Here is a 15,062-nt window from a genome sequence, read left to right on the forward strand (position 1 = left end):
TTCCTTGGCCCAGTCTTGCCGTTTCAACTTACGTGTCTTTTTTCAGTGGTGGTCGGGTTTCAGCCTTCCTTACCTTGGCCATGTCTCTGAGCACTGAACACCTTGTACTTCTGGGCACTCCAGGTAGGTTGCAGTTCTGGAATATGACAGCACTGGAGGATAATAGATTCCTGGTAGTTTCATGTTTGATTCTTCTCAAATCTTTTAAGTTAATGTGCGCCTTTTTTCCCAACACGTTTCTTAACAACCCTGTTGACTGCAACAAAACATTTGATGGTTCTGTGATCATGCCCAAATATCTTAACAATTTCAAGAGTTTTTACAATGTTTGACTTTTCAGTCAGTTAAATCTCTTTTTAGCTCATTTTGCCTGAGGAAAGGAAGCTGCCTAATTATGCACACCTATAGGTTGTTGATCTCCTTAAGCCACACCTTCCCTTATTACAGAGATAGATAGCATCTGATATGTCTATAACCACTAAGCATTCAAGTTTATACAGCTTGAAAATATACATAAAAATGATGATATCGTCAAAATACTCAACTTGCCTAATAATTGTGCATACAATGTGACTTGTTACTCCTTTATTCAGCACCATCATAATTAGAACAGTTGCTGGACTAATAGTTGTTTAAAAAAGGACTACCTGTAGTAGCATAGATTGTTAGTTAACATTCATGAGCAAGAAAACAGAATTTATCATGGGCAGAGTAGGAGCTGGAATGATAAAGATACGAAAAGTCAACATAATTGTGAGCATCCCAACTTTTTTGGTCGTCTATTGATAGGAAGATTTTGTACATTCATTGTCTTGTTTACATTGTCTTTTTGTATTGGCACTTATAGTTGCTTCTTAGTCACCTTAATGTTTGTATATTTAACACCCATGAAATTTTTTTTCTTCTGCCTTTGGTTTTCATGCCATTATAGCTTGTTTATTCTCTATATTGTGTCAATGAGGTAGTTATTGAGGGCTTTTTTAAAAAAAATCCTTAACAGGATTACTATTTTCTGAAGAAACCAAACCAGATCCTCCACAAATTATAAACATGGACTTTAAGTGTGATGAAAATATGCAGGGTTTTTTTTAGTAATTGACTGATTATTTGCCATCAGGTCATTGTCAATAACCACTAATTGGCCTTCCCCAGAATGATCTGCCACCACCTAACCTTTCAGATCTCCCAAAGATGCTCCCATCTGTCTTGTTGCTAATCATCTCTTTCATTTTTCAAACCATTAATGGCTTCTTGGAGAGATAATTTATATTTATATAAAATATCCAGAATATAATAGGTATAAAGACATCTCAGCATTTGAATATCTTTTTCAAGGCTTTCCCAAAATGTTAGTACCTGGTATATTTCTTGACTGCTGTTTCTTTTAAACTGTTAATAATCAGTCTTAAAAGACAAAAACTATCTCAGTGACTTCATTATCATTTTTAAGATTGGTTGTTGTTGTTATTAGTTTAATCTATTTGTATTTAATTGCCTGCTTTTCCCCCTAGAGTTTACAGATTATTTGCATTTTCAACTATCAGAGCAGTGCCAACAACTTGGTGCAAGTTGTTGACGTATTTTCTCCACTTTTAAAAACCTTGCTCATTTTCTTCCAATCCAGCTCTCACAATACATATTGAAATATAAATAAGAAATAAGAAAGCAGTATACAAACTTGATTCACTCCTTTCCTAACCAATCTATTTTGCCTTGTTCAGATTGTGACTTCTTGATCTGTGTATAGGTTTTATACACAGGACATGAGGAAAATTAGATGTTCTGTGATTCCTATTTTCCTAAGCACACTCTAATAATTTGATATGATTGACATAAAGACATTTCTATTATTCATGAAACACATGCTGATTTCTTTTTTGAATCCTTAGGTTTCTCAGTTTTCTATCATGCATCAGTTACGTCTCTTGTTCTTTCCAACTTCATTTTTCTTGAAACTATTACTATATACAGTATCCTTTGGCATCCTTTGTTTTTTCCATATTTAATGTCTTAAATAATATCATGGTAGGTCTAATAATTCTTATTAAATTTCTTCCTGAGAATTCATCATTTTTGGCTTTGCTTGACTTTTCTTGGCAATTTCCACAATCTATTTCATACTAATTTGGTTTCTTTGTTTTTTAAGTCTTGAGAATCTCTTTTCACATTCTTTTTTTAACAATTACTATGATATCATTTTGCAGTTCCCTGTGGTTTCTCATAATCCCAAAAAAGTTCCCGAAGTTCTTGAAAATAGTGGGCATATTCTTCATTGGTTAGCTCTGTTCTTCCACTATAGTTTGACTTGAAACTTGCACATGAATAATTTATGATCTAAAGTCAGAGCCTGACCCACTCTTTGCTGTTATAACTGAGCTCTTCTAAGTCCTGGTGCCACTAATACAATAAATTTATTTTTTCTGGGCTCCATTTGGAGATATTTATGTATATAGATGTCATTTGGATTATTTGAAAAATATGTTAGCAATGAACAAATAATTGGATTATTAGAAATGGATATAAGTTGCTCTACTTTGTATTTTCTAGGTCATACAATCCAATTACATTTTTCTTCTTACTGTTTCCAACTTTGGCATTCTAGTCTTTAACAACAAACAGCATATATTTCTCGCATGGTCTATTGATTTCAAATTGAACTTTACCATAAAATTCCTCAACCTTCTGCATCAGTGTTTATATGAACTTGAATAACTGATTTTCCATTGTCTTTTCCTTTGCAATATAAAATGATACTTTTCTCTTTGTCACTAAAGTGGCAATCTGCCTCAAGCATGTTCTTTATCATTGTCAAATACAGGTGTCTGCTTGCTTCAGTTGTTCAGCTGGGATGACCTTTGTACCCTGATGGGAGTATTTATATTCTTGACATACACTCTTAGCAGTTTTACTCATAACTGTACATATTACCACCATGAAGCACTATAGAGAACTTGTAATGGATATAAGTATTTAATGGGGGGGAAACGTCAAAAGCATTTCTTCAGACATACTCGCCTTTCAGCAGTGTAGTTCAACCTTAAGAACAGTTATTGTTAAATAACAACAAACCATCTATACTTTATTAAGGTTTTGGAATGAAGTGTAAGTATTTTTTATTTTCTCAATATTTTCACAGACATAGATTACAAGGAAAAATATTTAAATTATAAAAAATTGTAGAACATACCAAATATAGTTACTGATAAGCAATTCTTAAGTAGATTTTGCCTACTTAAAGAATTTAGTTCTATTTTTTTTAAAGCTACTTATTAAATTTATAATGTATGTAATTATTGTTAGTAATGCTATTCATCTTTTCTCACTTTTAAACAGGATTGTAAAGAAAAAAGTGACTGGGCTAAATTGGGAACTTTGTATGTTAAAGTGACAAGAGGGTGTAAAAACACTGATTATCTTGAAAAATACTCATGGCATGTAGCCAGCATACTAATCAGTTCAGTGAAGGAAGAAAAGCCAGGCATTCCATTTTGTGAATTTGCAACTGCAGGTAAAATGAGCAAATATTATCAAATATTAAAGGGTTACATGCAAAGGAAAATAGGTTCTCTTTAAAGTTGAATATGGGTTCCCAAAAGTATCACTTAATCTCCTCTACAGTGGAAATTATAAACTTATCTTCTGCTTTATTGCTCATCATCCTATTGACTTTAAAAAGCAGGAACATTTTTTGGTGAATATATATGAATGAGGCCTCTGCCCTTTAGTTCAGTTCCTATCTAATATCTGATTGCACATCTAAAATAAGAACTCCAATATCTGTTGGCAGCTCTCATGAAGGAAAAATGGCCAATAATCTTGAATCTTTTCACTAGATAAATGAATGAATGAGTTAATCAGACCATCGAGATCACATTTTTCTACTCAATAGCACTGATCCAAGTTCTCCCCCATTTTTCTCTCATGAGCTATATTCAAAGGTAACAGCAGCTGCAGATATGGAGACTGCCCCAAGGATCACACAAACTCTGAGCAGCTTCTACTAAGGGCTTATTTCAGTTCCTGCTGCAAATGGAGTAATTTAGGTATTAGTGACAAGAATAGAATAGAACAGAATTAGAATGTAATAGAATAAGAATGGGAATAGAATGGAATAGAATAGTGTATTGTGACTTTGAATGTACACTAATCAGCGTACATTAAAATGAAATTATGTTGCATAGAGCTCTCAAAAGATCTCCACCTCTAATATAAACATAAACATAAACATGGCAAAATAAATAAATACATACATACATACATAATTATGCATGTACCCACATATATTCTATGACACAGAGAAACAACACAGTCTAGTTTGGGTGTATACGTGTACATGACAAGAGAAACAAATCTTGCAAGTTTAGATGCACAGAAGGCATTCAATAATTTAAATTGGCAATACATGAAACAACAAATTAAAAATATGAATCTAGGAAATAAATTTGAAAAATTAATAGAAACAATATACTCCACCCAAAAGGCAAGCATACTATTGAATGGGGAGAATACAGAGTCTTTTGAAATAACGAAAGGAGTGAGACAAGGTTGCCCACTATCACCTCTGCTTTTTATTCTGACGCTAGAAAGCCTTCTGATACGAATTAGAAAAAACCAGGAAATAAGAGGAACCAAAACTAAAAAGGAAGAATACAAAATACAGGCCTTTGCAGATGACTTAGTATTTATCATAGAAGATCCATTAGAAACAGGGAACAGGTTAATGCAAGAACTAGAAAAATATGGAGATGTGGCAGGACTAAAAATTAATAGAGAAAAGACTAAAATAATAACCAAAAATCTGAAGGAAAAACAGAACAAAGAATTAGAAAAAACAATAGGACTCCAGGTAGTAAAGAAAGTCAAATATTTAGGAATATGGCTAACTGCAAAGTGCTCAACCATAAAAGAAAATAATTACACAAAATTAGTGCAACAAATAAAAAAAGACCTAGAATTATGGGGGAAACTACAACTATCGCTATTAGGGAAAATAGCAACTATAAAAATGAACATACTACCAAGAGTCCTATATCTATTTCAAACGATCCCCATAAAACTAGAGAAAACTTTTTTTACTGAATTGAATAAAATAATACTAAAATTCATCTGGCAAGGGAAAAAAGCTAGGATAAAACTGAAAGCATTACAGGACGATAGAAGCAGAGGTGGTATGTGACTACCTGACTGGGAACTCTACTACAATGCAGCAGCACTAATTTGGATTAAAGATTGGATAAATCTAAAAAACAAAAGAATATTAGCAATAGAAGGCCACGACCTACAAACAGGATGGCACTTTTTCTTATGGGAAGAGAGCAAAAAGAAGCAAAAATATTTCCATAGACATTACATTAGAGAAGCATTAATTCAAGTCTGGAATAAAATTAAAGCAAAACACTATATGAAAATACCGGCATGGCTTTCCACCATGGAAGCCATGATACACCCCAATACGCTAGATTTATCAAAAATGGTTAGATATAGTGAAATATTAGATAACCAGGGGAATTTCAAAACGAACCAAGAACTAAAAGAGAATAATATCAATATAGATTGGTGGCCATACCTCCAATTACAATCAAGATATAAAAAAGATATAAAAGAATATGGAATATATACGGAATTGCAACAAATAGACAAAATCTTAACTGGCCCAGAAAACAAATTTATAACGAAAATGTATAAATATTTGTTAGAAATAAACTTAGAAGAAGAAATAGTTAAAGGATGTATGATAGCATGGGCCAAAAATTTTGGTTATAACATAGATCTAGCGGATTGGGAAAAAATTTGGAATATAAATTATAAATTAACGAGATCAGCGACACTGAAAGATAATATATATAAAATGTTTTATCGTTGGCACCTACCACCAACAAGATTAGCAAAAATGTACCCAACACTGAAATCGATATGCTGGAAATGTAAAAAAGAAGAAGGGACCTACTACCACATGTGGTGGACATGCCCGGAATCGCAAAAATACTGGAAAAGAATCTGGAAGTGGGCACAAGAAATTACGGGGGAACAAGTAAAGTATAAACCCGAAACCCTTTTATTAGGAATAATTAAAGGGAACTATACAAAAAAAATTAAATATTTACTAACACATATATTAACTATAGCTAGAATTGCCTTCGCCCAATGCTGGAAGCAAAACAATACACCGCCAGACGAATTAGTGATAAAAAAAACTTTGGAGTGCGCAGAGATGGACAAACTAACTCAAAAATTACAGGACAAAGAAGAATCGGAATACTACGAAATTTGGAATAAGTGGTATGAATGGTTGGATAATAAGAAAAACATTTAAGCCGAAAACAATATACATAAATAAACATAGAACTGTATATAAAAATAGGTAAATATGTTAAATATCATAAAAATGTATAGATAAAATGACATAAGGATTGTAATATATGGTAAAGAGAGGAAAACATACATAGATACGACGATGTAACATTGTACAAACTGTTGATATAAAGAGTGTAATATGTGATAAAAAGACAAAAACAATAAAAAATTATTCAAAAAAAAAATCTTGCAAGTTTACCAGATGATGGCATAGGATTAGTGGAGTTGTTCCTTATACAGAATTTTGCCAGTAGATCAGATTGATAATTCTGTTGACCTCCCCCACTCTGACACTTAGAGTTTTAGTTCTACTGAGTCCTTGAGTCCCCATTAACTACAGTTAATGAAATACTTGCCGTGTACTAATGTTAAATGAATATACAATCTCCAGGTAATATTTAGGAGCAATCCCATGTAAAACACTTCAGTAGCTTGTCCTAAAGATAATGATGTCATGGGCTACTGATGCCTTATTCCAGGAAGTTAAATAAAGGCAGTGGTGGGATTCAGCCGGTTTGCACCGGTTCAGGAGAACTGTTCGTTAACTCTTTGTGGAGTTCTGCGAACTGGCTGAATAGTTAAGGCTGCCTGCCTGCCTAACAAATCCAGTAGGTCACAGTCTTTCCTGCTTGTTTGTAATTAATCAAAGGAAGAGAAAAGAAAAAGAAGAAGTAACCACATGGCCTGCCTGCCTAACAATTCCAGTAGCTCACACACACCTCAGGTGTTCCTGCTCATTTGTAATTAACTAAAGGAAAGGGGGAGTGGGAATAACCATATATCCATTTCCTCAGCATAAAAATTCTAACCCCTTTAAAACGGGGGGGGGGGGGAGTGAAAGAGGATTTTTTTTCTTTTTTCTCCCTTCAGTTAATAGCTCTGGGCAGACAGCCAAGAACCGTTTAACAGGAGAATAGTTAGTTGCAATAACAAAACCGCAGGAATGCAGTCAGCACAGAAACATTAGAAATTTACAGATTAACATAGTTAGAAAGGACCTTGTAGCAGAGGTGGTATTCAGCAGATTCTGACCAGTTCTGGAGAACCGGTAACGGAAATTTTGAGTAGTTTGGAGAACTGGTAAATACCACCTCTGACTGCCCCTGCCCCCATCTATTCTCTGCCTTCCGAGTCCCAGCTGATCAGGAGGGAATGGGGATTTTGCAGTAACATTCCCCTGGAGTGGGGAGGGAATGGAGACTTTATAGTATCCTTTCCCTGCCATGGTCACCAAGCCATACCATGGCCACCAAGCCACGTCCACAGAACCAGTAGTAAAATTTGTTGAATTGCACCACTGCCTTGTAGGTCATCTAGTCCAACCCCCTGCCCAAGCAGGAGAGGGTATACCATTTCTGACAAATGGCAGTCCAATCTCTTTGTGAAAGCCTTCAGTGATGAAGCTCCCATAATGTTCGAAGGCATGCTGTTCCATTGGCTGATTGTTCCCACTGTCAGAAAATTCCTCCTTATTTCTAGGTTGAATCATCCCTTGTTCTTGATAGGATTAGGCAAGGGAAGGAGTTTTTAAAATGTTAATACAGAGCAGGAGTTTCTTGCCAGAGTTCTTATGTCTTTTTAAATATATGTTCTAATTAGCAGAATTGATTTTATTAATTTGGAATAAGGTTGCAATGCTGTTCCTATGTTTATGTATTTTGATCCTGCATTTTCAGCATTTAAGAGTTAGTTTACAGTATTAGATTGTAAAAATTTCAAATTATCTTGTAACTGTGTTGCTTGTGTGTGATGGAGCACCCACAACTTCTGAATGCAAGCTATTCTATTGGTTGATTGGTCTCACCCTTAGGAAATTTCTTCTTAGTTCTAGGTTGCTTCTCTCTTTGGTTAGTTTCCATCCATTGTTTCTTGTCTTGCCTTTTGGTGCTTTGGAAAATAGATTAACCCCTCTCATTTTTGTAGGAGCCCTTCAAATTTCCTGACAGAACAATCAGTGAAACAACTTGTCTCCCGAAGTTGTAAATGCTCCAACAGTGGAAGTTTTAAGAAAATGTTAAATAATCATTTGTCTGAAGTGGTGTAAGGTTTTCTGCCTAAGCAGGGGGTTGGATTAGAAGACCTCCCATTCTGTTATTCTATTCTATTGGAACAGTGCTATTTTATTGTACTATTTTATTATGAGTTGGACTAAGGAGAAATTTCCTAAGAGTGAGATCAAGTTGGCCATGCCCACCCAGTCACACAATCACCCAGCCAGTCATTAGGGCAGAGAACTGGTTGTTAAATTATTTGAATCCCACCACTGGTAAAGGTTCCTCTAACTGTGCCTCCCCTATGTCTCTCTTGTAGTAGTTGTGAGTATAGGAGATTCCCTACATATTTTTTATCTGATAAAACATCCTGCTTAAAGTTCCTTCCAGTGTAGAGGGTTAGATGTTTCTGGACAAACAAAAACCTGGGCTTGCTTGGGTTCAGCTTATTTCTCCCTTTCAAATCTCACAGCCTCCAGCTGTATCTCCAGTTCAATGCTGCTACAATCAAGGGCCTTTTCCAATTGGAGATGGATCACCACCATCCTTGTCAAATCATTCAACAACATTGCTGCTGTTAAAGAGGGCTTGAAGCAGCAACATTGCTGCTGTTCTTGAAGCTTGAAGCAGGTGACACATGAATCCAACCCATACAGTAGTTTGTAAGGAATTACTCTTAGTCGAGTTACCCTAGAGGAAGTGGATAATTCTAAGCAGGCAGCTGAGTTATAATATATCAACAGAAGCACAAATACTAAGACACCCTTTATTCCCACATTCTGTGCTGAAGCCCTCAATTTTAAATTCAAACTTGTGTTAATCTCTGGCACCTTCAAATCGGGAAACTTATTCTGAAATGTCTTTGAAATCAAGGATTAGAAAGAGTCCTAACCACACCCTCCAAGCAAGAGGAAAGCAAAGGGGTTGGTGTTTTATTACCCTTTTACCCATATAGATCTACATGATACGTGACATGTAGAGGAAGGGGAAAAGTACAAAACTACAGGTCAAATTGCAGCACACCAAGGACACCTGCTCCGCAATCCAAAACAGGAACTTGGATTACAAAATGTCAGTGGACAGTTACCTGAGTTTTTTTCCTCATTCTAAGGAGCAAATAACCCTAAACATAATTTTGATATATGGAATCTATGTGTTTATCCTTCCTATTCATGGTTTTATCTTCCCGGTCTATATCTAGGAAATTTGATGTTTAGTGGTGAGAAAAGTAAGATCCTGCAATTAGGTAGGAAAAACCAAATGCATAGATACAAAAATAAATGGTACCTGGCATTCCAGTGATAACTTAAGTATGAACCAGGAATGTGCTGCAGTTGCCAAAAAATCCAATGCAGTCCTGGACTGCATCAATAAAAGAATAACCTCAAGATCACAAGAAATGATAATGCTGTTTTATACAGCACTAGTGAGGCTTCACATAGAATGCTGCATACAGTTCTGGTCACCATGACACAAAAAAGACTATGAACCGTAGAAAGTGTGCAGAGAAGTTTAACAAAGATGATAAATGGTCTAGAGCAGGGGTTCCCGATCTTTTCTATACAATGCACCCCTAGAACACTTCTGATATATTCTTGCACTCCATACAAAAGTAAATAATTATATGCATACAATTATGTATATATATTATAATTTTGAAACTTCCAAACCCATGTTTTTGCACCTTTGGAATATCGTCTTGCACCCCCAGTTGGGAACCCCTGTTCTAGAAGCTAAAGCATACAATGAATAGTTGAAGGAGCTAAGTAGCCTGTCAAAGAGAAGGATTTGGAGGGACATAATAACTGTCTTCCTGTACCTGAGGGCCTGTCACAGAAAAAAGGGGATGGACTTATGCTCCAAAGCACCAGAGGGCAGGATAAGACATAATGTATCTTATCAAGATGGCAGTGATATTAGTACATGAAAACATGGCCTGACAAACATCCCAATTTATATTAATATTAATCAGTGTGCAGATTGCAGGTCAACCTGAGACAAAAGCTAGAAACATATTTTGTTATCTCTAAAAACAAAATAGGGGTAGGTTCTGTTCCCAGAAAAATACAATTTTCATACAAACACTAGAAGGATCCACTACAGAATCTTATTAAGACGGTGATGGAACTAGTTAACCTATAAGTACTAATTAGTATCAATTTGGTCCTTTCATATTCTTTGCAACAGCAGTAACCATTGGTTTTATAAATATTAGATTGCTTTAAAATGCCACAGTTTAGTGTCAGTTCCCTTGCAGTAACACAATGTGTGTACTGATATTGTCATCAGCACCGAGAAGGGAAAATCTATGTGAAACTCTTTTAGCAATAGCACTTAGACTTATATACTGCCCCATAGTGTTTTACAGCACTCTGGGCAGTTTATAACATCAGCATATTGTCCCCAACAATCTGGATCCTCATTTTACTGATCTTGGAAAGTTGAACGGATGAATCCGTCTTGAGCCCATCAGGATTGAACTCCAGGCTGTGGACATAGTGGCCTGCAATACTGCATTATGGCTGTGACAACAAATGAGAATCAGAAATCAAGCATCAATTAGCTGCATGGAGTTAAAATGATGAAACCAGCATTTCAAGCTCTGATCTAGAATTACAGTAGATAAATTGTTATAATCAACCAAGCAACTTAAGCAGATCATCTCTGCCGGGAAGTTGTGAAGTTTTGTTTTTTCATGAGAGAGGTCACCAGATAGTACAGAAGTACCTTCTTTCATTTTTACAGTACATTTTGAAGGTAAACAAATGCAAGGAACTTATCAGCAGATTAAACATCCTCTTTTCTATCAGTCTGAAGGTGTGGTATTTGTTTTTTATTTCTTGATTTCCATTGTTGAGAGAAAACTCAGTGGGCTGCTTTCTTTATTAATTGATTTTAATTCTTGTAGCAATCTTATTGCTAGAGTTATATACAAACAAGGTTTCTTCTTGTTGTTGCTTTGAGAACTTGTAGTAGTAACCTTGTTGGTTCTCTGTTGGCCCAGAAGAACCTGTATTTTCAGCTCTGAAGCAGTAACCCATCAGTGCTCCATTAACTTTTCCATTTTTCACAAACACACTATAAAGATCATTCCTGAATCTGGATCCAGGTAGTTTGATTGGCTCCAGTTCCAACCTTTTGCTTGAAAACTGAGCAGCTACAACTCTATGAAGTGTAATGTGATGAGTATGTGTTCTCAACTTCCTAATGCCTTGTCTAGTAGATCCATTACTACCCAGCTCTATAAATTAATCTGATGGACTTGCTGTTGCTGATCCAAATGAAAGTTGTTTTGAAGAAGATACTGGAAGTCAGATGATTGTGTAAATCATTTCAAGTCAAGGTTTAGGTGTTATATACAAGCATTGGTTAATGGTGTAAATTTCTTTGGGAACTGGTTAGAGAGAAAGTGATCCTGCTAGTATTTTAGATGCCTCCGTTTCTAATTTTATATCAACAAATACTGTACATAATCCTTTTCAACCAACTACATTAGAGTAAGGTTCCATTCTAAGAGGGTTCTGTTTCTTTCTAAGTACACTGTTCCAATTAATTGTGGCGAGGAACCCATCAAACACATGACTGTTCTAATGTGGATTGCCACAGGACTTTTCTCACCATTTAATATCTCTATGAAACTATGGAGAGAGGTAATGCAGATAAACTGTGGAAGTCTTAATCCAGTGGTGGAAGGTTATGATAAATTGGATGGGTTGAAATAAGCTTAGATTGAGTCCTAGCAAAATAGATACTGTTTGTCCAGAAACATACCAACTTTATTCATCTTTGATGATTGGCTTGGATGGAGTCATACTTTTCCTATAGGAATGGTTCTATGACATGGGGTTCCAAAGGACTTGTGGTTCTTGCTGGAATAGCAGGTGGAGAGACACATCTTATTTTAGTATGCCATTTGTTACTCTTTGTGGATCAGGAAAGTCCTGGAAAAGATAACATATTCCTCTCATCATTGTTTATGCTACCATACTGCTTGATAAATAAATTTAGAGCAACAGCATGATTTCTGGGTACAATTTATGTTCTGTATTTTATGGGATGTGTTTTGCATTGCATCTTTAAGAATTGCCTGACATTTTAGGAAATACAATACAATACAATACAACCCCCTGCCTAGGCAGGAAACCCTATACCGTTTCAGACAAATAGCTATCCAACATCTTCTTAAAGACTTCCAGTGTTGGGGCATTCACAACTTCTGGAGGCAAGCTGTTCCACTGATTAATTGTTCTAACTGTCAGGAAGTTTCTCCTCAGTTCTAAGTTGCTTCTCTCCTTGATTAGTTTCCACCCATTGCTTCTTGTTCTACCCTCAGGTGCCTTGGAGAATAGTTTGACTCCCTCTTCTTTGTGGCAACCCCTGAGATATTGGAACAATGTTATCATGTCTCCCCTAGTCCTTCTTTCTCTTAAGCTAAACATACCCAGTTCCTGCAACCATTCTTCATATGTTTTAGTCTCCAGTCCCCTAATCATTGATGCTCTTCTCTGCACTCTTTCTAGAGTTTCCACATCTTTTTTACATCGTGGCAACCAGAACTGAATGCAGTATTCCAAGTGTGGCCTTACCAAGGCATTATAAAGTGGTATTAACACTTCACGTGATCTTGATTCTATCCCTCTGTTGATGCAGCCTAGGACTGTGTTGGCTTTTGTTTGGCAGCAGCTGCACACTGCTGGCTCATATTTAAATGGTTGTCCACTAGCACTCCAAGATCCCTTTCACAGTTACTACTACTGAGCAAGGTATCACCTATACTGTACCTATGCATTCCATTTTTGTTGCCTAAATGTAGAACCTTACTCTTTTCACCATTGAATTTCATTTTATTAGATAGTGCCCAATGTTCAAGTTTGTCAAGATCCTTCTGTATCTTAAGCCTGTCTTCTGGAGTGTTGGCTATTCCTGCCATCTTGGTGTTATCTGCAAATTTGATGAGTTCCCCATTTATTCCGTCATCCAAATCATTGATGAAGATGTTGAAGAGTACTCGGCCTAAAACAGAGCCTTGGGGTACTCCACTGCATACTTCCCTCCATGTAGATGCAGTTCCATTGAGAACTACACGTTGAGTGCGGTTGGTCAGCCAGTTACGAATCCATCTGGTGGTGATGCTGTCGAACCCACATTCTTCTACTTTATCTAGTAGTAGGTTATGGTCTACCTTATAAAAAGCCTTACTGAAGTCCAAGTAAACTATATCGACGGCATTCCTCTGGTCCACTAATTTTGTCACATTATCAAAGAATGCAATAAGATTAGTCTGGCATGATCTGTTTTTGACAAATCCATGTTGGCTTTTGGCTATTACTTTGTTTGCTTCTAGGTGTTCGCAAATTCGTTGCTTGATTATTTTTTCCAGAATCTTTCCTGGTATTGAGGTCAGGCTGATAGGTCTGTAGTTTCCTGGATCTAATTTTTTCCCTTTTTTGAAGATGGGAACCACATCAGCTCTTTTCCAGTCCTCTGGCAGTTCCCCGGTGCTCCAGGATCTCTGAAAGATATAGTTCAGTGGTTCTGAGATCTCGTCTGCCAGTTCCTTCAGAACCCTGGGTTGTAATCCATCTGGTCCTGGTGATTTGAACTCGTCTAGGGTAGACAGGTGCTCACTTACCATTTTCTTCCCTATTTCAATTTGTATTCCTAATCTGATTTTTGTGGTGCTGCTTTTGATAGGTTGGACTGTTTTATCCCTTTGTGTAAAGACATGAGCAATATGCAAATAAATAAAGCAGTTTATAAGCTTTTAAAATCTGCCTGATCAGAACAGAAATGTTCATGCATCTGATAATTGGGATATGTAAACATTCTGAACATGGATTAAATAGTCTGCCCTTCAATTGAAAATGCATGTTTGAGAAGTTCTGAACTCTACATTGAATGGAAAACATGGTTCTGGATGGTTAGGGAGAAAAAAGTGGGGGGGGGAATGCAAAGTTGAGGGCTTTCTCTAGCAATAATATATTTGGCTAGGCAGGAGAGGGAAAAGAAAGCACTAGGAGCAGGCAAACCAATGATATATACCATTGGCAGGAGTAGCTGAGAGCAAGGTGAAAAGGGAAAACTTTGGGAAGGAGACAGCAATGTGAAGGGTGAACAAGAGAGGTGCAACATACACTAGTTTTGTCATCTTACGCCACAAACTAATTTCAGAATTCCTGCAGATGATGTTTTAGTTGAAACTTTGAAAAGATTAAAACGTTCAGGGTTTTATGTCTTCAAAACCATAGCTAGTCCAAAATAGTTTGGCAGAACTTCCAGAATGCACTTTCATTCAGTCCCTTAACAAAAGAATGAATTTTAATTTCTTGGTACACCAGCCAATTTTACAGGATTGCATGGATGAAATTAAGGGAGATCTCAGTGTATTCTACTTTGATTTTGTAAGGGAAAAAATGGAATAAATAATTTTCTTCTTGAGGAAATACAACTTTTGTCCATTGTCTGCTTCCAATATCATACTTATGTATACTTGTTTCAAAAATTGTATTTCTTTTGCACCATGTAAAAACAATGCTAATTATCTAAGTTAACTATTATTAATTTTTTTAGTGAATGTTGGTGCTGATCGTGATGAAAGAAACATTTCTTCATTAGGACGGATTGGGATTAGTGTCATGTTTTCATATTACAAAGCACACCAGTGGTCAAAGGTAATTTACGAAGTCATAATGCTTATTATGTGAATTTGAGGGGTGT

At 36.1% G+C, this 15,062-nt stretch overlaps 1 protein-coding gene across 1 annotated transcript in view; it reads left to right on the top strand.

Moving 5' to 3' along the window:
• The window catches only part of TOPAZ1 (testis and ovary specific TOPAZ 1), a 63,572-nt gene that overhangs the window by 36,041 nt on the left and 12,469 nt on the right, over positions 1-15,062 (top strand). Inside the window, exons 14-15 of the mRNA XM_081970656.1 lie at positions 3,334-3,508; positions 14,916-15,016. Coding sequence (XP_081826782.1) covers positions 3,334-3,508; positions 14,916-15,016 — 276 coding nt within the window. The remainder of the gene's footprint in view (positions 1-3,333; positions 3,509-14,915; positions 15,017-15,062) is intronic.

Source organism: Natrix helvetica (assembly GCF_964273705.1).
Source record: "Natrix helvetica genome assembly, chromosome: Z".
NCBI lineage: Eukaryota > Metazoa > Chordata > Lepidosauria > Squamata > Natricidae > Natrix > Natrix helvetica.